The following is a 27032-nucleotide window of genomic DNA, read 5'->3' as shown; positions in this document are numbered from 1 at the left end:
ATGACGGGCAAGGCGGGCGCGGCGCTGGCCTCCAGCCTGCCCGGCAAGCCCAAGCCCGACGGCGCGGCCGCCGCCGCCCCGCCGCCGCCGCCGTCCCCCGCGGCGGGGGCCAAGCCCAGCTCCGGGCCCACCCCTCCCCGCTGCACCGGCTTCGGCATCCAGGAGATCCTGGGCTTGAACAAGGAGCCGCCGCCGCACCCTCGGGCCGCCCTGGACTCGCTGCCCGCCGGGCACCTGCTGGCGGCCCGCTCCGTGCTCAGCCCCGCCGGGGTGGGCGGCGTGGGCATGGGGCTGCTGGGCGCCGGGGGCATCCCCGGCTTCTACACGCAGCCCACCTTCCTGGAGGTGCTCTCCGACCCCCAGAGCGTCCACCTGCAGCCGCTGGCCCGGGCCCCCGGGCAGCTGGACAGCAGCCAGACGGCCAGCTCAGGTAGGCACGTCCCCGCCCCGGGGGAGCCCGCCGCCGCCGGCACCCGCCGCCCCGGCCGGGGCCCCCCTTCCGGCGCCGACAAGGCGATTTCGTTTCGGCCCCGCGGAGGCGGGTGAGGTGGGAGCGGTCGGCAACGGACCCCTTCGTCCGGGGGCTGCGGCCGCGGTGCGAGCGCGGGACCGGGGGCGCCCGGCCGGGGCCCGGGCGGAGCGGCCCCACCGAGGCCCCGGCGCCCCCAACTCGTTGCCGGGGAATTAGGGGCCGCCTGTCATCCCTTTCCTAGACGGCAGCAGCCGCCCGTAGCCCCCCGCCCGCAGCCCGCCCCGGCTCATCCCGGGACGGGAGGCAGCGGGGCCGAGCCCCGGTACCGGGGGGACCCCCGGCCTCCTCCCGGGAGCGGCTGGAGCTGCCGGCCCGGCCCGGTGCGTCTCGGCGCGGCCCCCGGCCCGGGCGGTGCCGCCGCCCCCGCCCACAGCACGGCCGCCGGGCAGCGCGACGCCGGGGCAGGTGCCGGGCCGGAGCGGGCCAGGGCCGGGCCGGGGCTCGGGGCCAGCGCCGGCCGCCGCGGGGCACAGCGGCTCGCATCGAAATGCAGGTCCCGGCTCCGGCCCCAGGCTGCTCCTTCGGGGCGAAGGCAGCGCCGCCGAGCCCCTAACACCCGCCGGCGTGGGCACCCCCGGGGACGCGTGGCGGTCGCAGACAGGCACTAGCTCTTCCCGGGGTATTTTTTTTTTCCTGATGGCTCCATAAACATTTTTTTCTCTCTCTTTTTTCTTTTTTTTTCCCCGCTTCTGTATTTTTCCGGAGAAGTCGGGGACTCGCGGGCTGGGGCAGCAGGCAGCGGGTGCCTCGCCCCGAGGAGGGGGCTGCAGCTCCATCATTTTAGAACGGTTTGTTGAAATTGCCGGGCTTCGCATTGAAGCGGCACGACCACAGCACCCGGCAAACGACTCCGGTGGAGATGGGGCAGAGCGAGAGCCCGGCCCGGGCCCGGAGCCCTCCCCACCGCGGCAGATCGCCCCGGGCCGCCGGGCGGGCCGGGACCGGGCCACGCCGCGCTGATCCGGGCCGCAGAGAGCGGCCGGCGGCGGCACCGGCCGCGGCGCGATGGCAACGAAACCTGGGCCCCGAGGCGAAGGAGAGAGCGGAGCCGCCGGGCCGGAGGCGGCCGCGGGCCCCCGGCGGCCCGGCCCGGCCAGCGGGGCCCCCGGCGGGGAGGGAGCCCCAGCCCACGGCCGCTGCCTTTCTCTCCGCAGATTCCGAGGATGTCTCCTCCAGCGACCGAAAAATGTCCAAATCGTCCCTAAACCAGAGCAAGAAACGAAAGAAGAGGCGGCACAGGTAAGCGAGGGGCCGCCGCCCCGCCGGCGCCCGCCGCCCCCTGCGCCAGCACCGGCAGCGCCGAGCCCCGCGGCCGGCCCGGGGCCCGGGGCCCGGTCTGCGCTCGCGGCCCCGCGCCGGGGCGGGCGGGCCGGGCACCCCCGGCCGGCACCGCGCTGCGGCGGGACCCGGCGCCTCTGCGGCTTCTCCCCGGGCTCTGTCCTTTCTCCTTCCTCTCCGGTCAAAATAAATCGGATTTTGGATGTGACGATAAGTAGCAAGGGAACCGGCCACATACAATAAATTGTATTTTTCTGGCTGCGGATCCAGGTATCCCGAGCCTCAAAACCGAGCTGCTAGTGAGCATTTGAGCTGGACGCAGACCGCCAGTGTTCGGGGGGCAAAAAATAATCAACCTGTCCCAAATGGAAGCAGTTAAATAATCAAAAGTGTCCCCTGCCCTGCATTATAGCAATCTCAATATCAGCTATCAGCAAGGGACAACTTCTACGGATGATTTAAATATTTTATTAGTTATAAATAAATGTTTCGGCAATAGATTAAATAGTTGGGAAACAGACGCAGCCTGCAGAGAAGCTGGAGAAGGCTGGCGAATTGCTTAAGGAAAAGAAGATCCACTTTGGCAGATACTAAGGAGATTTGGGTTCCTCTCGGGACCAGGCTGGGTAACATACTTTGCCCGACTTCTCCGCCCGATAAAATGGAGTTCAATTGCCTACGCTTTAAAAACAGAAACGAAAAATACCATGCCGGGTTCTGGCATTGCTGTGGCCGGAGAGGCAGGACGAAGGAAGCCCAGGCACCATCCACCATGGGTGATTTAGCAATAATTAAATCAATCCTGCCACGATGCAGGAAGGGTGGATTAGAAGATGCCCCAGTGAAAGCTTAGCAGGATGCAGAGAAGAAGTAGACGCACTATCCCAGGAGACGTCCTTATTCCTGCAACAGGAGGCTTGGTCTGGGGAGCTTGTCCCAGTCCAGGGGTCCCTCCCGAGGCAAATGCTCCCAGTTCAGTTGCTTTGTAAATATGTATGAGTAAATATGGACTTTTTTTGTGTGTGTGTGGACTGGGCTGGGAGAAACTCAGCAGGGACTGGTGCGAATGTCACAATTCAAATGGGAGAGAGGAGATGCCATTTAGATTTTTTTAATTTTCAGTTTTAGGCAGCAAAAAACCCTGTAACATTTAACTGTAGTTTTGCTTTCTGTAATAAATGGTTGAGAGCTCTAGTTTTATTGAGAGTGGGGATGACAGGCCAAGAGTCTACAAATATCTGCACGATATAAGCACCAAAAGGGAGAGTGTATTGTATACTGCAAAACGGACAGATAGGGTACCGAAAAAGGGAAAAGTTAGGCTGAACATCAGAAAAAACCCTCCTGTCAGCGGGAAACCCTCCTGTCAGCGAGTGTTGCTGGGCTTTGGAGCTCTTGCTGGAAGAAGGTGGGAATAGATGCTTAAAATATAAACTAGATAAAATTTGGAATAATCTTTCTTGTGATCCCAGAGAGAAAATGCGTGAGCTAATGGGCCTCTGCCATTCCTAGGGTTTGCAGATTTGTCAGAGCTGAAAGAAAACTGTTTGAAAAGAGAATGGATTTAAGAGTGATTTTAAATAAGGATCTGATGGCAGGCAGGTCCCTCGCATTTGCATGCTCCTTTTGTTAGGAACGTGATCGATGTGGTAGAATTCGTTAGATTTTGAATAACAGAGGATATTTTTGAGACTTTCTATTCACCCTAGCTGGAATTTTATGGCTTTTATGAAATTCTGATTTATTTCAGAAAGACTTTTTCCCCTCTTCCCTATCCTCTTCTGGGAGCTACATGTTTCTTAGTTTGATAATATATTTATACATGTAATCTGAACAAAGGCTGTAGTTTGGTTTTTTTACCATTGGAGCGTTGTCTTTTTTTAATTGTTTTGCATACCAGGGGGTTTGAGGGTGGGAGATTTACCACTCGGGAGAGTGGAAGTGGTCTGAGACCTCTCCTCCATCCCCTGGAGATGGGCTTTCATCCGTCTCGGCTCTCCAGCTGCTGATTTTTCAGTCTGGCTGTCCCGAGCTGAGACCTGGCTGTGCAGCGGCGGGTGGGCTGCTGCCCGTGCGGGCGGGCTGGGAGGCTTTCTGGAGGATAACGGGGTCACGCAAACTGGCAGAGAGCAGCTAATGGGATATCGGGGAGGGAGCAGCCCCTGGGGTCTGGTTGTAGGGGCTACACTTGAGGGAAATGACTGGCTAAAAGTGGTAGGGAGCAGGGCAGATAAAACCTGTGGAGGACGGAGCTGAGGAGCAGGGCTCCAGGGAGGACTGCTTTGCTCTGCTTGTGAAGAGGCTACCGACCAGCAGCAACCGACACTTCTCCAAAGGGGGTGCTGATGGCAGGCTGTTTTATCTCTGTGTGATGATCAAAGGGTTAAGAAACCTTTGGATACAGGACAGGGCGGGCGGGGGTGGTTCACCAGGCCAGGGATGTGGGAGGGTGAGGAAAGGCGGTAGCTGTCAGGGGTGGGAGGTGGTGGGAACGGTCTCGACAAGGAAGTCCCTGAAAGGGAAGGTGAATTGTGACTGTGCAAAGTGCAGTCTTCTGGCATTTTCTGTTTCTCCTTGCACCCCGGACCTGACTTTTTGTGCACAGAAACATAGGAGACAGGTGTGCAGTGGAGGAAGGCTATGTGTTACCAGGTTACCCAGGTTTCTTTTGCTTTTGTGTCCTTTCTCACTCTTTGTCACCTTTGGTTTTTCCTCTTATGTTTTTTGATCAGAGTTTTACTCCCCTCAGGACAATCTTCACATCCTACCAACTGGAGGAGCTGGAAAAGGCCTTCAATGAGGCCCACTATCCTGATGTGTATGCTAGAGAGATGTTGGCCATGAAAACAGAGTTGCCAGAAGACAGGATACAGGTAATCATATCTCTTGAACCCTCTTATCCTGCCCCTCCCAGCCATGTTCATCCCCTCCTGAAGGAAAGATAGCAGTGTGGGGAGGATCACATCTCTGATAAATCTCCACAGGTGATCCAGTTTTAAATGTGGAAGTAGTCAGATCAGCTGTTCTTTGCAGATTTGTATTTGGTGTTTGTATGTTGACATGTGATGTGTTGTAATGGTGATTTGGGGTGTGTGTGTGTGCAGGGTTGCACTGAGTCTTTTGGTGGGAGAAAGTGCTATACTGACTGCGAATTTCCAGAGCAGCTGCGACAAGGTCTATAGGGTAACCTACACATTATATCATGGGTGAAACAGGAAAATAGATTCCTGAGGAAAACCTGGCAACAGAGGAAATCCTACAGCATCAAAGGGGAACTTGTGTGCAAATAAGGGCCCTGCAGTGTCTCAACGCCTTGGTGGTATAGTGAACAAGAGAGCCTCATGGAGACCAGGTTCGGAGGGAGGTTGGGGAGGGAAAGAGCTCGGCTCCATTTCTTTGGGCACAGGAGGATGCTTAGGGACAAATCAGGCAGCTAGTATAGTTGCAGGCAGAATGACTGCAGTGTGGGAATGATACCTGAGTCCCAATAAGGTATTTGTACCATCTCTGTACATTCACTGCCTTTGCATCTTCAAATGGCAACTAACTTCCCTGCAAGTCTCTGGGGCTTTTTTTTTTTTAATTTTTAGTGTTTGGGTTTTTAATTGCATGCTAGTCCCTTTGCGCCACTGTAAGGAGGCAGAATGAGGCTGTGCGAAATATCGCCATTGTGTGGTGAATCCTTCAGTGATAAGGAATGGCCTGAGCCTATCTGTGCCAGCACCAGCTTTTGGCATGCACAGCAGACAGTATGCAAGAAATCATTATAGGCTGGAAAGCTGGAGAAGACTTCAGGCTGCTACAGAGAGTGGGGGAGGCAGGGTGAACTTGGCCACAAAACACAAAGCTCATAAGGGTGGACTGCAGTGGCTTCTGCTGCCTCCCTCCTCCCTGTGCCCTGCTCTCCTGGGGTTGCTGTACAAGGCACAGGAATGTAGTGGCCAAGTTTTGAACCCATTTTTATTGATGCAGGTGATGTTTCTTTGCTGGCTGGGGTTAAACTAGCCTGTTCTGCACACTGACATTGGCTGCCTCTGTGGCTGGTGCAAAGCAGCCTCTACAAGAGATGCTGGCCTGAGAGCTGAGTGGTTTTGGGAGGGTCTTGGCCTTCCTGGTTCCCTCTGTTTTCTCAGTCCCTGCTTATGCATGTCAAAAACCCTCTGATCTATTCCTTCAGCCTGGTCTTTTTCTTTGCTAAAGAGATGGCCTTGGCAGCTGTTCCTGTGAGGGTTTGGGAAGTAGTGCAGAGGGCACTTAGCAAGGTAATGCTGATGCTGGCATGGAGGCATGACCCTGGGCTGGGCTGGGGTGATTGTCCCCAAGAAATCAGTAACCCTTTTTCCCCTCAGTCCTGAGCATGTCTCCTTAATTCCCCTCATTCTTGTGCTCAATGAAGAATGCTGTGTTTATAAAAGCAAGTTGTGCTTCTTGTCCTGTTGTGCTGTCAGACTCCTGCTGAGCTACCAGACTTGTAGATATCCTGTGTGCTGGTGGGGTTTCCAGCAGTCTTCAGAAATAATAAATTGGCCCATTGCCTGAAATCTTAACTGGTGGCTTACGATTGTGCTTTGAATAATGAGCCCTGATGCTTTGCCTCCACAGAGAATGAGTTGGATGGAGGGTTGTATCTCCACTTGTGACTCTATAGGACATCAGATCAAGGGGAAAGAGACCTGTTGGGAGTTTATGTGATGCTGGGGTTGGAAGGAAGGTCCTTTGGTTTCCCATAAAGGGCCTTTTCAGGTAGAGATCTGTCTAGTGACACAGTAGACATTGAACTGCAGAGCCACCATTTCTCCTGTGGCAGAGTCATACAGAAGAGTCCTGAGCCTCACTGATGGGGGAGAAATGTTAGTTCCCACAGCCTTCTCCGAGGAGTTAGCACTTGATTGTCCCTTGTCACATATTCTATCAAGTTTTCCTTGTCCATACCTCTTTTTTGTGTTTCATATCATGACAATATGATTCCCAAGCTTGACCATACTGCTTGATATTTTGCCTCATGTTCCTTTTTAACTTAGCCCCCTTTACATGAGTTTAATTTTTTCCCCTTGTTATGGTGTTTACACTCTCTAAATAAATCCAGGCTGTTCACCCGTTTTCTTTCCCAGCTGTCACTTTGGCTTTCATCATTGCTTAAGCAAGCTGTAAAAATCATTTCTGAAATCATTCCTCATAAATCACACTCTAGTCTCTTCATCATGTGGTGGTTGTTCTGTGAAACCCATTCAGTTTTCTAGTTTTCCTCATAAAGAGGGACCAAAAGCTTTTTGCTGCACACCAGATATGTTTGCACTGGTTCAGCTGGGCTCCTGATTCCTTGCAGGAGCAGCTGCCAATTAGCACTGGTCTATTTTGCTTTCGTATCTGTTTCTTCTGTTTGTCTAGTGATAGTTCAAGCTTTTTAGACAGATCCACTCCTCAGGCTTTTTCCTTCAGTGTCCTGGGTTTCAGACAACACTTCACTAACTTTGGCCAGCAAGCCCTACAAGATCAGACAGTGGTGAGTGATGGATGTTATAGAAGAGTATGAGACCAGGGCAAAAACCTGGTGATACTTGATGAATACTTTGGCGGCTTTGGGGGATTTTGAACATATGTAAATATCTTAACATCCTCTGGCAAGGAGTTCCACAGCAGAACTACATGTGTGAAGAACGTCTTTATTTTGAATCTATTATTAGCATCATTTAATGCCCCATACTACTCCTTCGGAAGGGACAGCTGGCAATTAATCCTTATTCACTTCTTCATAATACTTATTTCATATCCTCTTACTTTTTCTTGCACGTGTTTCTAACTGCTCAAGGGAGCTTTATATTTTTGCATTTTCATTGTCTTTGCAGTTTCTCCCATCTTTCAGTGTTGTTCTCCCCCTCTTGTAAGTCATTAATGAAAGTGTTTTCTAAGATTGTTCTGAACATCACATGCTGTGGGTTCTTGCAGCATTTCACATGGGCTCACAAAGGATCCTCATCTACCACTGGTAACTACCCCTTATTTTCATTCATGGAATTATTTCTCAAGAGGTAATAGTCAAGGAGAAAGCAAATCACCTATGGAATTCAATATGAAAGTAAAATTCAAAGAGCGCAGTTGAGAGAATGTTATATAGGAACTGCTTGCATATAAAACCTTCAGCAGAACACTATGAATAGCCATCAGAGGCCAAGAAAGTTACTCATTTGAGAGAACACTGAGTTCAGGAAAAAGTATTCAAATCCTTCATTTAATGAGAAGATGAATTTCTATTTTTTTCAAGGCAGCACACTTTCTTATTGCATGTATCTTCCTCCTTTATTGAGCTGGCTGCTCTGAGAAGGAACATGAGCATCCTCCCGTTGGACAACATGGGAAAAGAATTTAATTTTTCTAGTAAGACACTTTTCAAAAGTCAGATCAGATGTCACTTTGACTATTTTGCAAGATACTTGAAAAGACTACATTCATCAATGTATTTAAAAGAACATTCAGAAGAGTTCAAGTGCTGCTATTAAAATAAACCTATATCTTTCTGTAAAATCTAGATGAATGGCCTCATGCTGACAGGAATTGATATCCACCTTAAATCAGTGTTTTTCTCATAACAGATTCTCTTAAATGTATTGTGTGGATTTAGATAAGCCACTCTTGTTGAATTTATTAATATGTGACATTTCTAAAATGTAACCCCCAATATATAAAATACTATAGTTCAGTAACAGTTTTATTTGGGATTATTGAAATGCTTGGTATGTTTGACATTACGGTATGTCTCTTACTAATTAAACAACTTTATCAGATGAGTATTTCCAAAAAAATAAGACCTTGACTGCCACTGTGGGGACACTAGATTTACCTCTTAAGGGATATTCAATTACAAAATGGAAGAGAAGTGCTAAAATCTGGCAGTTGTTCCTAAAGGATTATATGGTGCTTGCATGGATCACATAAGTGAAAGAAACCCTAAGGACGTGTTTGTCCGATGGGCTTCTAACAGTTTAAGGACTGAGGATCTTCTGCGCATCCAGCAGGCTTTGTCACATAACAAAACGTCAATTTTGGAAGTTCAACCAAAGACAAAAGAGCAACTAAAACTAATTGAAAATGCATTGTTTTGGTTGCCGTTAGAGTAGCACATTTCAGTATCACCATGTATGGGGAATAGGGATGGAAGAATTAGGAGAGGTATTTATTTGGAAGGAAGCATTTATACCAAGAGTATTTTTCCAGAAAGAGGCTTAGCTTGGTTCAGCTTTGCAAAAATGTTCTATATTTAGAGGTTAATGCAAGCTGGGAAGAGCTGGAGAACTGTCTTGCACTGAGTAGGAGCTCAGGAGTGAACCCATGGAGTCATCTCAAGAGACTTGATGGAAAGTGTGAAAGAAAAACTGGCTTCATGCAACTTTAGCAGCCCTGGCTTGCTCCCACTTCCAGCAGCTTTTTCTGCTTGCTGCTGGAGCGTTAGGATCTGGTGTCTCCCTCCTATCCTGCTCCAGGAGCAGAGCTGTGCCATGTGTCAGCCCATGGGCTTTGGACCGGTCTGACCTTCACTTATCTCTAGCTCCTAGTGGGCACTGGAACTGTATCAAGGTGTTGCAGTGGGCACCAGCATCTCTTCTGCCCAGCTGTAGTATTTTAAGGCAAAATTCTTGGATCTATGACCCTGATAAAGAGGATCCTGGCTACTGGGGCTGGACACACTGATTAAAAAATAGATTTTTTTTTTCAAAGCAATGAATTTTAGTCCTAATCCCACAGTGTAAATGTTGAGCAGGAATGTCTGCTCCATGCATTCACTGGCCTTTCCTGAATCTATGCCTGCAATGGCTGCCAAGGGATTTCTTAGTGCAATGGAAAACAGTGTTGTTGATTTTTCTAAGGTTATGAGATTCCAGCTTGTCACTGTAACTCTCAGTAGGTGAGGACCTGCTATTCTTGCTAAATCTTAGGATCTCTCTCTTGGAAAAGAGAAAATGGCCAGAATGAGGCACGCTTCCTCTGGGTTCGTGCCTGTATCTCTATACAGCAGATTCATGACAGATTATGTAGCTGGAAGTAAATTACCAGGGTTATTAGGATGGTTGGAGGTAGATTACCAAGGTGATGGAAACACTGAAAGGGTTCCTGCTGTGTAAGCCAGCCATTTCGATAGTCCTTCTCTTAAATATCTAGTAAAGCCCTGCAAGAAGTTAATCATGAAATAGGCTGGATACTGTCTCTTCCAATAATTCCTGATCACTGGGGCAAGCCATGACAGTGTGATACCAGAAAAGTGTCATTAACTTCCCCTATGCTTTTAAAAATGTAGAAAGTGTACAAGTGAGAGTAATAAAACTAATCAAACTTACTGGCTTGGTGAGAATATTATGATGAGTGTTCCTCATGGCGTATGGTGCTTCTGTGCCTCCATGTCTTTAATTGGTATGTGAGGAGTTCATCCACTTTGCTGCCTCCTCAATAACATGCTTGTTTAGTTGATCTAAATTCATATTCATTTCCATTTTTCAATTAAGAGTTGTTTAATTTGGCCCTTTCTGTAATGGAGTGTTTTCATTACCCTTTGTCTATGGCCCGTTTTCAGTCCATGTGCTACAACTTTGTTTCGGAGTTAATTACCATAGTGGCAACCAGAGGGGCTGGGTGATGGGAGAGTGCAGGAGCCTGTGCAAGCTCTTCCCAAAGGATTACCATCTGAAAAGTATTACACTGCATGCATTTGGGCAGAGGAAAAAATGAGGCAGTAGATGAAAGGAAAAGGGAGGTGCTGGAACATCTCTTCAGCTAACTATGAAACGGGAGCACTCCTGCCTCCCCTGGACCATGTACATAACCTGCCCAGCTTGTGGGATTTTCCCTGGTAGAGCTAGGGTTGTAGATGCAGTTTAAGAGGCATTTCTTTGTGCAGAGGTGGAGCTCTAGAGGTATGAATATTTTGCACACTCAGGTACCACTTTATCTCTCTGTGTTCACTTACTGAGTTCCTTCAGCCACAGGACAATTTTCTGAATGGGACAGAAGATCAAATAACAACAACTTTGTTTGTCCTTGTCTTCTACTCTGCTCCCTGCAGGATGTTTATGGCTGTCCCGATGTAAGGGACTGTGGTTTTGGTCTGCTCCTCCACAGTAGCAGGAGTGAAATGGGGCTTTGCAGTGACTACTCCTTCCTTGTTTTGTCCATGGTTTGGAGAGACTGTCGGTGAGGGTCAGGTACCCACAACCGCTGAGGCGCTCAGCTCCCCATGAGTGGAACAGCAGCCAGGCAAAAAATATGCCGTAGCTCGTTGCTGTGAAGCACCTTGGCAGGGACTTTCCCTATTGCAGCCAGGAGAAGAATGAGGGATGGCTCTGCAGAATTAATGACAGCCTGTGACTACTCAGGTTCTCCTCTCTGTATTAATCTTACTGTTTTCCTAACAACAGTAGTTTAAGGATAACACTTCTTGGAGTTATCTTAGGCATTGTGGTTCCTTGATCACTTAAGCTCTTCTGGAAAGTCTACCCTAAATCTCTGTGCTAGGAACATTTGCATTCATTCCTCCTGTTAATGGAGAACCTTCTTTTCTCTTTCCTCTGATACCTCTGCAGTTTTTCTCTACCGATTTTTAAAAAATAATTGAGCAGCCCAGCAAGTTCAATAGTTAATTCCCCTCCAGCCCTAGAATACTTGGCTGAGGGACCAGCTGATGGTTGTGTGTTAAGATTTTCCTTTAATGGCCCTTTATAATAAAGTTTTCCTCCTTTCCTGACTTTGAATACAGATTTTTTTAACAGTTCAATAACACAGGCACTTTGGAGACACGGTTAATTTACTCTTCCCTTTATTTCTTAATGGGTCTATTTTTCTCTATAGTGCTTATCTTTTACCCTGGTAGATTGCAACAAGCTCTTCTGATTCTTCTCTGGCAGTACAAACCTGCTCTTTCTTTTCATTGTTCTTTGTGGGTGCTCTGTGAGCCTGGTTTTGCATAGGCCTGTGCATAAGTATAGGAATCAAACTGCCATCTTCCTCAGGTACCAAGCTGCTGAGAAGTCTTGTTCTCAACGCACATACAAATGGCCCTGATCTCTGCAGAGGTGAGGCTGGAAAGGGCCTCTATGGAGGAGAAATCAGAAACCAAGATGAAGGACAAACTGTTGCTACAATATCCTACACCAAAGGTGGCTTCCAGAGACCACCTTGACTAGAGCCTGTGAGAAAACATCAGGAGCTCCTCTGTCCACTCAGAGCAGCATTACCCTGGGAGCAGCAGGAGCCATTTAGTTTGGAGACATGTAGTTTAGAGCCAGCTAGGTGTGAGAAGTGCAGTTTGTTCTCAGCTTCCCATTTCAGTGTGTTTCTATGAGACTCACAGCTGTATGAGCATAGGCAGAGCTGGTACTTTGGCTGCTAGTTCTTAGAGCTCTGAGCAGCAGCTTTCTTTCCAAATTCATACCAAGGGAATGCAAGCGAAGCATGGCTTATACCTGGTCATGTTCCTGTGACTAATACAAGGGCCTATGGCAAGTGTGTTGCACATTAATAAGCATAGTGAGGTACGGAATAATATGCCCCCTCCATGCTCTAGAAATAACCTACTGACTGACTCCTGCCTGGCCATTGGAGCTGACTTGCTACAATTCAGACAAGCAGCAGCACTTTGCTGGGATGGGCTTAGGATGTGCTCATGGCGCTCAGCCAGACCAGCATCACTGGGCTGCTCACCCATGCCTCTGGGAAGCTCTGGCTCCTCTGCAGCTGCAGGGTCAGCAGGGTATGCCACTGGGGACAGTATCTTCTCATCAGTGCTACCATTGCCTCTCTAAGGGCACTGCCTGGTTCACCGAGAGGGAGGCTTGGTTGGGAATACACGTATGCACTGTTTTTAATTGGGAAACAGGCCCTTGGAAGGACCAAGACAACCTGACTGTGTAGATGTATGGGATGATTATCTGTCCCCATCACTCCTCTTAGCCAGACGTGTCAGTGGTGTCTGTTCCAGGATAACTTGTTTTATGTCCTGCAGGTGTTTCTGATATCTCTAGGTCCCTGTATATGTTTGGCCTCACTGCCAACCTTCTAATTGAGTGTCCTGCATGACTGTCTTTTATTAGTTGAGCGGATCAACTCATTGAGTTTATATTACGGCCCTGACTGAGATCAAGGCTTTAGTGGCTAAGTGTATAACTAAGGGAAAGTCCCTGCCTGGGAGAGTTTAGATGAGGTGGACAAAGCTGGTATATGGGCATATGTAGGAATGTCCTGGTGAGCTTGTCCTAATGTGACAAGGATGTGCAAACCTCCCCAGAGTGGCAGGCCTCTCCCTGCCCCTGCTGCAGTGGAAAGGAGACAGTGTTTTGCCGGCTTTGTGGATCACATGATCAGCTGAGCTGTGTGCTAGTCAGAGCTGGCAGTGTTGCCTTGAGACCTAGGTGGCATGGCAGCACGGAGTGCACAGGGGATGCGGAGACAGAAAAGGAGGCTCCTCAACCTGTAGAAGGTGGGGTAAGTCTTCTGCAGCTGTAAGGTGTCACATGAAAAATCCTGGAGTTATGAGTCACAAGGAGAAGGTTAAGAGTACACACAGCTAAGGCACAAGGGTGAGGATGAGGTAGAGCCAGGAGCAGACATGTAGCAGGCACAGAGCTCTGAAGGGTTTCCGTAGTGCAGTCACAGTATTTGCCTGTCCTGGCTGTTCTGGTCTGCTCTTGGGCTGTAGTGGTCCTCATCCTTCCCCAGAAGGTGTTGCTAAGGATGGGTGCTTAGAGATCTCTTATAGGCTGAAGCAAGGAATTGCGAATACCATCCTTGCTATATACCTTCCTAAAGGAGGTGACCAACAGTTCACAAGACGGTCAGGTGCAGTGGTGGCTCTATGGCTTTTTAGCTGGTGATTTCAACACAGAGAAATTTCTAGTAGACTAGGATTACAACAGAAAAATTTCTAGTAGACTTGTACTTGTGTGTGCACACACATGTACACACAACACAATGGAGGTTTAAGAGAACAACACCATAGAAAATAAGAACAGTGTAAGTTTGTTCATCATTAGGATAAAATGAATAAGATGCAAGGGTTTAATCATCACATGCTGGAAAACAGAAAAATGGCCATTACCTATAAAGGATTGTAGCTTTCTCTTGTACTCCCCTTTTGGTGCTCAATCCATGTTACTGCATGGAAACTTACTATGACATGTTGAGACTTACTGCAACATGCTATGACTTATTACAACACTTAACAAGTTTTACCTATCCCCAAGTTGTCAAGGATGGGCTTGAGCCTTGTGTCAGGAAATGGCGGGCACCACATAATGCTGCAAAGACTGTCTCCTGCTGATCCACACCCTTTGGTTCTTGCAATTTTTCTGGAGAATGGCAGAGCACACCTTTGCCCCTTGGTCTGTGTGTACTGACAAAAATTGCATCAACATGCAGCTCCTTCTGGTATGCAAAGGGCAGCACAAGAGAGCAGGCAATGCTCCACAGCTTCTGATGAGGGAGGGAGTCTGATTTCCCAAGCTCTGATTTTGGTTCTTGCTGAAAGGTGTCACAGAGGGGAATGTGCCATTTCTCCTCTGACTGCCTTGCCTCCCCCTGCTCTAAAATGAGGATGATAACGATGTGTACCACTTGTGGTCACTCAACAGTTAATGTTCACAGAGTGCACTGCATACAGCTATTTATAAAGACCTCTGCTAAGGTTTCCCCTGTGCCGGAGCAGCAGCACAGGAGTTTCAGAATGGGAACATGAGACAACATGAAATTACACAGATGGGATTTCAGTTTGGCTAGTGGAGGCCAGGCTTACCCTTGGCATTGCGAGTACCCATGGGATAGATATTCTGTGCAGTATCACCCTTACTGTTAGTGACAAATGTCTCCCCAGGTTTGTGGGGACTAGGACAAGGTGTGCACCCCGACAGCTTTTGTGCATCTGTTGTACACCCACTACCCTCTTATTTTTTCCTGTTTTTCCAATAGCATCTTAGGAAAAGAGCTACTTGAGCATTTATCTGTCATGTCCAGACATCTGGCAGCCTGTATGGAGCAGTAGCTCCACCTAAGCTGCTGGTCAGCTGGAAATCTGAAAGAGCATCATGATCTGACCACACTGAAGCCAGTGTCTCAAGGATGCATTTGCTGTACAGATCAGCTGTGTGGTGCACACACTTACTTCTCTTTGTGAAAGACAGCACCTGATAAAGTTTTCTGCTTTTTGAAAGTCACATGCAAGGAAGTGTGAGAAAATGTATTGCCACATGATATAGCAAGGCCAGGTGAAAAACATGACTTACCAAGGGGATATAGTTTAAAATATGTTCCCTGGTCAAGAGGGATTCTTGGCTCCTTCCCTCCCCTGATTTTGTTTGACTCACTTCTGTCATGCCTCAGCCCTTCTTTCAGGGTATATCTGTATTGCTTTGTGTCCACCTTGCTGTAAAGTGCTGTGAAGACAAATCATCATGAAGCCTGAAAAATGACAAGCCTGTTGGTCAGTCTGGCTCCCAGTGAATCCCAGGGTAGAGAGCAGCACTTGCAGAGTGCACACCTCCTGTGGAGAGAGACATTAGATGTGCTCCAGTCTGTGTGGCATCCTTGCTGCCTCTCAGGAAACCCGGTCAGAGGCAGCCAGAACACAGAGCTCCAGCCCCTCTTTGTGTGCTGGTGGCTCCCTCCAGTGCCACTTTTGCCCCTGCTTCAAGTTCACTCCAAAGGCCTGTGCAGGCAGCACATGTCACAAGGGATTGGGAGGCTGGAAAGAGCAGGATTAGGGTCACAATGGTGGGAAGAGGCACTGCAGTCTGTAGGTGATGTGAGATTTTTTTACAGCTCTGGCTGCATAAATCAGATGCAGTGCAACCTGCAGCTCCTATTCAGCCCACTTAGTGCTTTTAAGATCTAGACTCAGAGGCAGGCCTGGCCTGTAAGATGTGTGGTGTAGGAATGCCATAAGCTCTTGCTAGGTGCCATGCTGAGCCTGTATTGATTTAGTACCCTATATGCTAGTTTAGCTTAGAGAACACCCAAGCTTGGACCAAGAACTCATGTGTGTGTTCAAGAGGTCTGTTTGGATCTGTTAGCTGAGTACCTGGAGCAGTGAGGGATTCGCTCTATCTTGCTTTTCAAAGGGTAAAGCCAAAGCAATTGCTGGTAGGACCAGCTGCCATCCCCTCTGAACAAGTATCACCTCTGCTATCACCTCTGTGGACTGATCTTAAACAAGCTGTTTCCTTCCTCTCTTCTAAACTGCATCAGACCACAAGGGACGCCTGTACTTGTTGAGCAAGGGTGCTAGCATCAGTGCTGGCAGTGTGCTGTGGCTGCTCGGAGCCTCAGGCACAAGAGCATTTGCACAGAACCTGGCAGGGCAGTGCAGGCAAGAGTCCCCTGTGTGTTGGTGCAGCCCACCTGCTCCTTCCCTCTAGAGTTGTTCAAGGAAGAGAGATCAAGATAACCTTTGCCTAGTCTACCTAGCCATATCTCCAGAGATGGGATAGTAGTACACACCATCCATGTAAAGAAATGTGTTGGGAAATGCAAGAGCACATCTGTTGCCCTTGATACTACCACATCTAAATTTCTTTCTGGAACCACCATTGTCTCCATGCTGTTAGTTGACCTGATACCAACCTGGAAAGGATCTTAAAACACTACCAGGAGGAAAGACAGCATGTATTTTCTCCTGGAACAGTCTTGGCCAGAATTCCAGAAGAGGAGCAGGCCAGTACCTGGTCAGACCATGAGTATCAAGTGCCAGTCTTCAAAAAAGGGAAGACTGGGATAGTGTTGCTGATGAATTCCCCACTTGCCGACCCCAAGGTATGTGGCTGTGGGTCAGAGACAACCACAGCTATTGCAAAGGAGGGCTTTTGCTGTGCTATGTACAGGAATTGCTCTTTCTAATGTGAGCTCAGGAAGCTCTTTACTAGTTTTTCAGCAAGCAGCAGGGATGATGAGTCCTGTGATCAGCCATGCAGGCCATGTGCAACCTTTACTGCTCTCATTTAACTTCACATTCATTTTACACCAGCCATAGAAAGTGATGTCACCATAAACACTGCCAATAATTTTGACATTACATTTGAAAAGACAGCGGTAAACTGTTTCCAGGTTTACACAAGTGGTGCAGCCTCTGCTAGCAGCCAGGGGACAGAAGGTTTTCAAGCCACACCAGACTGTTCCCTCCTGGACACTTCAGGGTGGCCCAGCACCTGGCTGGAAGAACACACTGGCCTGGGATGATCACTACGGGGAAGGGATTTGGGCAAGTCCCAGGCTGCCCCAGTCAGATCTTATGCTGTTGTGACAATTCAGTATAAAGTCATGGGGCCTGTGAGCATGGATGGGGAGATGCACAGAGCAAGATAACAATCCTTTCTTTGCAGTGCTTATGTTCTTAAATTGGACCCAGCTAGGGCCGCTGACCCCACTGATACAAGGGTAAGGGCATCACTGTCTTTTCAGTGGAGGTTTGCATTTTGATTATTCTCATGGTAGGGGCTTGACATGGAAAGGAAGGAGGTAGAAAGGGATGTGTATAGTCATCAGGAAGAACAGCATGCTGAGATGGCAATGGGGATCCTGAGTGTGGAGGTGAAAAGGAGGAGCTCTGAGCTGGTACACGACTGGACTCAGTGATGGGATCTGAACAGGGAAGTGAAGGTATACAGCTGGAGATGGCACAAGTGTGAAGAGCTTCCACTGAGAAACCCTGCGATGGCATACAGTGAGGTGACAGGATTAGTCCGGGGCAGGTTGGTGGGGAGAGGAACATCAGAAAGTACAGAGTGCCAGTGAGGATGTCTGCATGTTTTACATGGCAGTAAATACCAGGGAGGGAAGAGATCTTGTGGATGAATATGAGAAGTTCAGCATCTCCACAGTTCAGCCTGAGATGGCTGGATCCCTCAGGGAAGAGCGAGGCACTGGATGGATAGGAACATGTTGGATCAGAGCCCAGTCAGAACTGTGATGTTGAGTGGGACCGTGATAGCAGGTTATCACCAGAGGTGTCACAGGGGAAGTTCAGAAAGCTCCGAGGCTCCTGGTTAGGACGGGCAGTGATTCTCTGTTATGTTCTCACTTGAAGAGCTCTGTGTCAGAAAGGGCTTCCTTTGCAGGATTTGCATGGAGCAATAGCTTGGCTCTCCTGAGAAAGCAACCTAATGCTTGAGCCACAGGTATTATCAGAGAGGAAAATGGCTGTTAGTCCATGTGCAGGGGAGATCGTCTGGGCATTGGTGCTGGGGGAACTCTTGGGTTTTTGTCCCTTTCCTTAGTTTTTGGTTTGCCAATAGCCCTGTGTACCTGCTTACCTGCTCCCTGTGACGTGGCAAATATATGTGCTGGCATGCCTGTGTGTTTATATGTGTGTGTGTGTGTGTGTGCGCGCGCGCGCGTGCATGTGTGCGCACGCATTTGCTTGTGGCCATCTAGCGGACATTTTAGCGTGCACCGGCTTGATCTGGGACCATCCTTGTGCTCCATAAAGCAGTGCTCATTGATTGAAAGACCTCTGTTGAGATACAGTGTAAAAGGTGGTTATGTGAGATTTGATGTAGCAAAAATTCACCTTTATCAAGCCTAGAATTTTTCTTTAATGGATGTGGAATGCTTGGGTGTGCAGTATAAAACTGTAATTAGAAAGACAAAAAAAATGGCCACTACCGCCCCTCTTGTCTGTGTTCCCCAGCTTGGGAAGTAGGGGACAAGGAAATTTAACAGCCTAAAAACCTTAAACTATCCCATTGCTAATTCAGGTTCCCAGCTCACAGCTATCATCAGGGAGATTTCTTTCTTTAGCAGACCATGTTTCAGGAGTTGATTAGGTAAACAAACTAATTAATATGATGAATGTAGATAACAAGGGCACACTGAGTCTCACATCCCTTTGCAAAATGAGAGATTCCTCCTAATACGATTTGCTCTTCTACACCATCAATAATAATAAGAAGTGTCAGTTAGGGAGTGTGTGATGTTCAGCTCTGAAGAAATGATAGGGATTTAGTTGATGGTTAGATCCCCTTTGAGCAAGGTGTTACGTGACCACCCTGTATTTGCTTGTTTCATGCCGAAAGTGGGGTTTGCAAAGCAATGGGTCTTGGTTTTGCAGCTTTGATATTCCTAGAGAACCAAAACCAGTGAATATGAAAGACACCGTAGGTACCATGGGGTGCAGAGGCTTACCCGAACTTGCAGCACACACTGTGAAGTGAGCTTTGTCTTGTCCTGCTGAACGTGCATTGCAGGGGTCAAGCAGCCTTGTTAGTGTGTGCTGTGGCTGCTGCCCCCAGCTCAGCTGGGGACAGTCACAGCCCCAGATCCAGCCCTTCCTGGTCCTAGGGCGGCACTTGTGGTGCCTCCGGAGCAGCCCAGGAGAGGGGCTTTGGGCTGCTAAAGAGCAAGAGCACAAACACACAGGCAGAATCCAGATACCAGCGTGTCCTGCTGCAAAAAAAAACGCTAAATTTGTGACAGTGTCACAGAAGAGAGCTTTGAGCACACATGGAAACAGCTGTACTGCTGATAGAGATCAGCAGAGATGTGTTTCACGAGCATTAAGCATTGAAAATACCGTGCTACCTCACAGAAATATACCCCTTTCCTGCCTAGTTAAGGAAAGCCAGAAAGCGGGGCCAGATCCCTTTTTAAAGAGCCCAGCTAGGCCTTGCTGAGGCAAGTCAAGCTCCTTCAAGTGTGGAGTGGCCATCACCTTCACCTGATATGCAAGATCTCAGCTACTACTGCCCTGTTCCCTCTTTTTTGCTCTTGGGAAAGGGTAAGAAGAAGGCAGTTTTAGCCAAAATGGGATGGCTGAATTTCTCCAATGTCTGGGCTACCAGCAAATGGGATCAACAATCCATATCGCTGTTACCCAGAAACAGCTTAAAAAAAGGAGGAAAGAGAACAGAGTCTAATGTGTGGCACCTGGGCTGCGCGCATGAGGCACTCCATCAAGTGACAGACAAGGACACAGCCTGGGAGTGGCAGTCAGAGCATAATAAGCCATGGAGCAAGTAAAAGTAATTGTTATGCAGCAACGAGCTCATGGACAGCGAGATGTCAGTGAGACCGTAACAGTCCAGAGAGATGGGAGGTAGCTGGCACCCAGTGTGGCCCCCCAGCAAGAAGGTCAGCCTGAAGGTTCCAGGGTCCCTTTCATTTAGGAAGATACAACAGGCACAGATGACCTAGTAGTGCCGCACAGCACGGAGGGGTTTGGTCTGTGCAATGGAGCTCTGACCACCACCCCTCAGGCCATAAACATTGGGGCTACCGCAGGCTCCCTTGAACACTCTGGACCTTGGAGGAGTGGATCTACAGGCAAGCACTTAGCAGGTTGCTCTGCTCTTCAAGCTACTCCATTAGCTTCCTCTCCACCCCATCAGCATCTTGTCTTTCCTACCATGTCCTGCTGAGCGCCACCCACCACTATCTCTTCTCAGTCTCTTGCTCTAGGCTCATCCCTACCCTACAAAATCCTTCATCTCTTTTTCTTTGCACATCCTTTCTAAATTCTTCAAGTACTTTGTACTCCCTCTTTCTACTCTAGGTCACAGAAATGCCCCTCCTTCTCATTCAGATCCTTGCTTAAAACTAATGTCTTTTAGGAGGCTGGTTCTTGGATTTTCTGGTTGGTTTGCCTTGAAGAACCAAAGGATAACAGGACAAATTTGTCCTCTTTACTCTGTTGGCCAGTTTTTCAGGACAGGCTTCTTGGAACAAGCGCCACATCTTTCATAGAGGGTGCTCATGTGATAATAAAAAGATGCAAATGATCTTAAGATGTAGCATGTTTGTCCAAAAGACACCTCTGCCCATCAGATTGTGATAGCTTTGCAAAAACATCAGATATGCTTCAGTAACCACAGTCTGAAATTGATAACGGCTTGCAGCCACTGCTTGTAAAGTGTGGAAGTGCAAATACACAGTCTTTTCACTGTACGCTGGGCTGTCCAATGGAGAACCAGATGAAAGCAAAACCTGTATGGTAAGAAGCAAGGTGTATGGTACACATCCATATAAATAAGCATTTTACAAAGCTGAGTTGACCCACATAATGGGAAGGGACAAGAACAAACATGGACAAACCTAAACACTGCTTGAAGCAGGCCAAATATTACAGAGCAAGAGAAGCTGAAGAACAAACGTCTCAATGCAAAGACTACAGAAGCCAAGAAGACACAATGCAAGTAAATGGAAGTGTGAGGGTGAAACTGTCTCCAGTCAAGGAAAGAAAAGTGAGGTGCCAATAATAAATACCTCCATTTTCAGAAGTTGTGGCTGACATATCAGCATAGCTGAAAATACCTCAGAATTACTAAAACTGTTGCAGGATTCAGCTCAGAATCAAGGCAAAGGAAAATTTTGGTATGTCAAGAAATCTCTCCCAAGACTGAAGAAAGCAGTAACATCTTCTCCCACAAGAAAGCCCCACTGATGGAGCCATTTGAATGAGGGCAAAATCCCAAGAACAGTTCATAGGGAATAATTCTGCTGATCTGAAACAGTGTGGGAGTGGAAAGTGCCATCCTGGAGCTCTTCCACTATGCTGTTTGGGATGGGGGTTGTGGCAGAGATGCTGCATTGGGTTCTGATCCCGTGAATGTTCAGGTTTCAACAGCATTGGTTTCAATGTACTTCATGCCTGAGATTAAGATATGGCTCCTGGTGTCAAAACAAGGCAGTCAACCCTCCTGATTTCCATTCTACTAGAAAATCTGGCATTTCAATGCTTCCTTTTTCCAAATCAAAATGAACAGGAAATTCACATCAAATCACAAAAAGTTATTTGGGAAATCTCAAAATGATCTTACTAAGGTGTTGATGTCATTTTGATTTTCCCATTTGGTTTTATAACATAGATTTTATGTGTTACGTGGACAAGATTAAAATAAATCATTCAGAAGAAAGCCACAGATAATTTTCATTATACTTCTACTGGCCAAATCAAGTTTTTCTGTGCAATTGAATCAGCATTTTTGACAGAATTTTTTCCACTGGCTCTAGTCAAAATTGGGCTGCCAATGGGCAAAGTTTGTGCTGGTTTCTGCATTTGCTTGACAGTGCTGTGGGGACAGGGAAGCTTGGTGGCAGCATGTCTAGTCGCAGTGCTGGGAGGCCTCATGGACACCGCAAGTGCAGTGTGGAGAGAGGCCAGGGCAGCGGCAGGGCTGGAGCGAGCGAGGGACCTAGGTCCTCGGGGTCAGCAGAGAGGGCAGAAGGAAGGAGCACGAGGCACTGAGGAAGATGCTTGAGACATGGAGGCAGGAGGAAGAGAAAAGGGAGGGGTGATGAAAACAGCAGTGAGGAGGCATTTGGGTAAAAGAGGACTGTGAAGAGTTTAAAGAGTTACGTGCTTGGTACCTGCAGGCAAAACCTGTGCCTGGTTGAGATCCCAGGTGTGATAACTGGTGATAAATGCGGTGGCACAGAGCTGAGCTGTGCAAGCCACTCTGGATGCATGGAGCGATGTCATTTCAGCCCCAAACCAAGGAAGATCTGCAGACACTGTCCCTTGGAGTTTCTCCCTGAGGCAAAGGGAAATAGAGGAGAGCTCTGTGGTGAGGGAAGTAACTGTACTGGTTTATCCATGGCAAAATAGGAAAGACCCCTTTCCTGGGTCCGGTGTGTCAAGCTGCCTTCTTGTTGCACAAAGGTGCCAGGGGTTTGCTACCCTGGGTGGCGGATTAGAAGAGATGAAAAAGGTTTGTGCTGCAGCTGGAGAGGGAATGATCCTAGACCCCCTCCAACTCAGCCCATCTCACACCAAGGCAGGGAGGAGTTCATGGCCTTGAGTGATGGACCCTGACAGTGTGGTGCTGACCAGCAAACCTGCGCATTGTGCAGGGCATGCTCTGTGCTGTGTCTGGTTGGAGACATGGTCAGAGAGGGGGGGCTGAGCTCTCCTGAGGGTCCTCACTCAGGTGTTAGTGGATTCACAGCCAACAGCAGCCCAAGAGTAACCTACCCACAGAATGAGAGTGTAAATCAGGTTGTTTTTCAACATTCAGAGGAGATGGAGATGCTGGTGTGACATGTTTCACAAAGCAGTCTGGCTGTAAAATCCCCTCTGACACACACAGAGTGTCTTCTGCTGGGAGAAGCTGGGATCACAGCAGCTGAGATCTAGGGAAGGTCAAGGCTGGCAGCCTATTACCAGCCACCAGCAAACTACCTGCCTGCCCTATCCTCTGCCTGCCCCTGGGCCTCCTGCCATGGAGGCTGCAACTAGAGCAACTTGGGTCTCCCCTAGCTAATGCCCCAGTCCTTTCCCACCCTGCTGGCTAGAAAGGGCTGGATTTATTCTCCCACAACAGGCTGTGTGCACACACTATCCTTCCCAGCCCACTGCAGGAAACATCTGGGGAAGCCAATCTGTCCCTATAAGGAGTTGGGTGCTCTGCAGTTCCCACAGAGGAGGCGAGCTCACCTTCCACTGCAAAGGCAGCCATGGCTGGGAGCGGGACCTCGCACCATGCCGAGACATCGCTCTCATGGTGCCCGTGGCAGAGCTGGGAACCCCAGGCTGGCCCCAGCCCCCCAGCACTCCCCACTGCAGCCCGGGCCCCACCACAGCTGTAGGCAGTGGAGGCAACAGAGGGTTAAGCTGTCAGCTCTGTAATGTTAAACAGGTGTCAAAGGCACCTCCATATATCTGCAGATTGAAATCAAATTCTTTGCAGTATAAAAAGATAAATTACCCAGGCGATTCCCGCCTCATCCCACTCATCAGGCCAGCGCCAGACGGCAAGCAATTTTTTTTTTTAATGTGCTAACGACCTAATCAAGCAATCAAGTTGGAGAAGATTGCGGAGTGACCCCGAGCATCCATCTGCCAGCGAGACCCCGCCATTCATTTCCATTCTGCCGTGTACTTTCTGGGAAAGGGAGGGGAAAAATAGAAAAAAAAAAGATCTAAACAAATTAACACCCAATTTTTTGTGAGTCTAATTAGTTAAATGAGGAGGTGTTTGGGGTGTCCACGGGGAGGGAGGGGCTGCCTCTCAGAAAGGGGACTGGTAACTCCATGGCATTAATTAGCGCAGGTCAATGGCGTGGTTCCCTGGGGACCAGCTGCTTTAATTTCCCGTGATATTTCAGTGCCTGAGGCCCATCGATTCAAACTGAAATTAACTTATTTTTCAATCAGGCCTGGGCTGCCCCTGGGGCTGACTCTTCCTTTGCCTCCTTCTGAATAGACCTCGAGCAATTTTTCATCTAAAGCTGATGCCTCTGCTCTGCGGGAAGGGAGGGAATAAGGGGAGGGAGGAGGGTGAGTGAGACAAGAGGAATGGAAATCAGAGAGCGAACACTAATAGATTTCTGCACGCATCCCCCCCCCCCCCCCCCCACCGCCTGCGTCTCTGCTCGCTGCCCCCCAGGTCACAGCTCAGAGATTATTCTGCCAATTTTCTGAGAAGATGAGGGGCTTTTCAAACTGGGAATTTAGGGCAAACCACACAGATCAGCTCCCCCTTCTCCCGCCTTTCCCCTCTCCAGAGCATCCACCCCTAGCCCAGCCCTCCCTGCAGGCACTGCTGCGCACAGCCGCAGCTCAGACACCCAGTAAATAATGAAAGAAAATCCCAGGCACGAGAGCCAAAAGCCACTAGAAAGAGACACTGCAATGGGAAATTAATTACATCCTGCAGAGAGGGATGGGACCTGCTCTTACACTCGGCCCTCGTTGCTCCTGCAAGGGAGAGGGGGGAGAAATGCACAGCGGCTGCTGCACGGCGGAGGGGGGGAGAAGGCCACCGCTGCTCTGGGGGGGAAGGTGCACGTGCAGCCCTTCACCCCCCTGCATGTGCATGGTGCCCAGGCTGCCCGGGGAACAACACACCTCCCGCCCCCGTAACCCACGGTGCCTGTTGTCACCCGCCCCAGGTCTGGTTCCAGAACCGCCGGGCCAAGTGGCGGAAGAGGGAGAAGTGCTGGGGCAGGAGCAGTGTGATGGCAGAGTACGGCCTCTATGGTGCCATGGTGCGCCACTCCATCCCGCTGCCTGAGTCCATCCTCAAGTCTGCCAAGGACGGCATCATGGAGTCCTGCGCCCCTTGGCTCCTGGGTAAGAGAGCAGCCACCTCTGTGGGGGCAGTGAGGGGGCTGGCACAACGGCAAGGCCCCCAGAGAAACTTCAGTCATGCTGAAAACACTGAGGAAATTAGCTGCACTCCCCTTTGTGCCCCCTGCCCCGGTCCCCGAACAGTGACACGGCCTCTCAGCAGTAGGGTCTGACCGCTAGTCCCAGACACCTGCCAGCCCTTGGACCCTGACTTGCAGGAGTGCATAAGCTGCTGGGACAAGTGAGGGATTATACACCCCAGGTGCCCCCACCAAGGCTCTGGCTGGGGCAGGAATTAACTCCCACACTCAGCCTTCAGCTCCTGTGGTGTGAGTGTCCCCTGGGTGCGGTCCTGGAGCAGGCTCCTTCCCTTGCTCAAGGCAAGAGGTTGCCCAGGTCTGACTCCCCCGAGGGGCCCAGGTGTTGCTGCGTGGGGTGTGGGGACCCACTTCCTTTGCAGTTGTCCCAGGGTTCGATTCCCTTTTTTTCTGGAGCAACACACTGCTCTCTCCTGCTGTCCTCAGCAGCTGAGGGTACTACATTTCTGCCTGGTTTTGCTTTATTTTCCGGTGGAGTAAGGATGGTGTAGGCATGAAAGTAGAAGATACCCTATTGCACTCCTGCTCTTTGCTTCCTGCTTTCTGATCTTTCAGGCTGATTCTGCCCCCAGACTAAGTTCTGGCATCTTAAAAATGAGCTGTCCTGTCCTTCTGTCTGCGTGAAACTGAGAGAGATAGAGGGGTGGGTTGTGTGAGGAAGGAAGACATATGGGAATAGCAATGGGAGATCTCTCCCTGGTCCCCTAGTGAGTCCACCAGTTCCCTGCCCTCTGTGTGGCTCAAGCACCTGCACTGTTGTGCAAGATCCTCATCCTCTTTCATCTTGGTCCTGTAGTTGGGTACATTCCCATCCGACAGGACCGAGAGGCTCCCCACTGTGACCCATCATTGCTGTGTCCTGCTGTGACACCCCCGTGCTGGCAATATACCTGCCGGTGTGGTGTCAGACCAGAGTGTGCTCATCCACTCTTCACTGTGGTCCTGTCAAGTGGAGATACATCTGCTCCTGGTTCTGGGCCATCTCCAGGAGGTTGCTGGGGCAGGTTTGTCCCTCCAATTTGAGATAGCCATGGCTGAGAGCAGGGTCCCCACTCAGCCCTGCCTGCCACCAGCATGGGGCTGGCCCTTGCTCCCACGCAGAGCTGCCCCACGTGCGTGGTGCTGCAGACCCTCAGGTTGGGCTGTCTCCAGGAGAGAGCCAGCCTGGGCCACCCTCGTGCAGGGCCCGGAGCGACGGGCTCTCTGTGACTGCTGTTTGAAGCAAGGGTTTCTGCTTTTCCTTAATGCTGGCCTCTCTTTATCTTTGCTGTTTTCAGTTCAAGATGGCTTTCCCATGCCCAGGCGCTTTTCTAAACCCGAATACCAACAATTCTTTTTAGGGATGCACAAAAAATCTCTGGAGGCAGCGGCTGAGGCAGGAAGGAAGACGGAGGTGGAACGCCAGGCCCTGCCCAAGCTTGACAAGAGCGACAAGGAAGAGAGGGGTCCGGATCCCAAAACCACCATTTCCCAGGAGGAACTGAGAGAAAACAGCATTGCTGCCCTCAGGGCCAAAGCTCAGGAGCACAGCACCAAAGTCCTGGGAACCATTGCTGGGGACACCCCAGCCCTGGGCAGGAAGCCAGAGAAAGGGGAGGAGGCCGCAGCAGAGGACGAGAGACAGACGGAAAAGTCAAACTCATCACAGAAGGAGGAGAAGCTGATCTAGGGGGGAAGAGATGATGGAAATCAGACCCAAAAGACACTGTCTCCTCTGGGGGCTGCAGCCTCCCCTCAGACTGCCAGGGCCCTCCGGCCACCCCTGCCCAGGGAGCGAGGCCACCGCGGTCTCTGTGTTTCAGGAAGCCACAGGCCAAGCCCCAGGGCTGCCTGGCAGGGGTGTCCAGAGCCTGTTCCCCTCAGGCGTACTCTGTCCTTGCTCCCCTGCCCTTGGGGGTATTGCCCCCTTCCCCACTCCTAGTGGGGGATGGGGAACTGTCCCCATCTCCATCTGAGAGGAAACCGAGGCTCTGGGTCCCTCCGGCACGGCCTCACAACCAGCTTTGGGTCCGACCCACCAAGTTTCAGATGCCATCCCCATCCAGTCTCATGTGAGGAGTCCCTCCGCCATAGTGGAGTGAATCTGTCCCTT

General features: G+C 49.8%; 1 protein-coding gene across 1 annotated transcript; it reads left to right on the top strand.

The window, feature by feature from the left end:
• Positions 1-26689, top strand: VSX2 (visual system homeobox 2). The gene is made up of 5 exons (XM_064513514.1): positions 1-430; positions 1687-1771; positions 4560-4683; positions 24665-24845; positions 26281-26689. The coding sequence occupies exons 1-5, from the start codon at positions 1-3 to the stop codon at positions 26607-26609; spliced, it is 1149 nt and encodes a 382-aa protein (XP_064369584.1). The 3' UTR covers positions 26610-26689.
• The last annotated feature ends 343 nt before the right edge of the window (positions 26690-27032 follow it).

This window comes from Dromaius novaehollandiae, chromosome 5, assembly GCF_036370855.1.
Source record: "Dromaius novaehollandiae isolate bDroNov1 chromosome 5, bDroNov1.hap1, whole genome shotgun sequence".
Lineage (NCBI taxonomy): Eukaryota > Metazoa > Chordata > Aves > Casuariiformes > Dromaiidae > Dromaius > Dromaius novaehollandiae.
This window is presented reverse-complemented; position numbering and strand designations above follow the sequence as displayed.

What these genes read in the sequence shown, in the direction of transcription:
- VSX2 (XM_064513514.1), top strand. Translation starts at nt 1, where the DNA reads ATGACGGGCAAGGCGGGCGCGGCGCTGGCCTCCAGCCTGCCCGGCAAG. An exon ending in CGAAAGAAGAGGCGGCACAG is followed by an intron (nt 1,772 to 4,559) that starts GTAAGCGAGGGG and finishes TACTCCCCTCAG; the next exon opens with GACAATCTTCACATCCTACC. An exon ending in TGCCAGAAGACAGGATACAG is followed by an intron (nt 4,684 to 24,664) that starts GTAATCATATCT and finishes CACCCGCCCCAG; the next exon opens with GTCTGGTTCCAGAACCGCCG.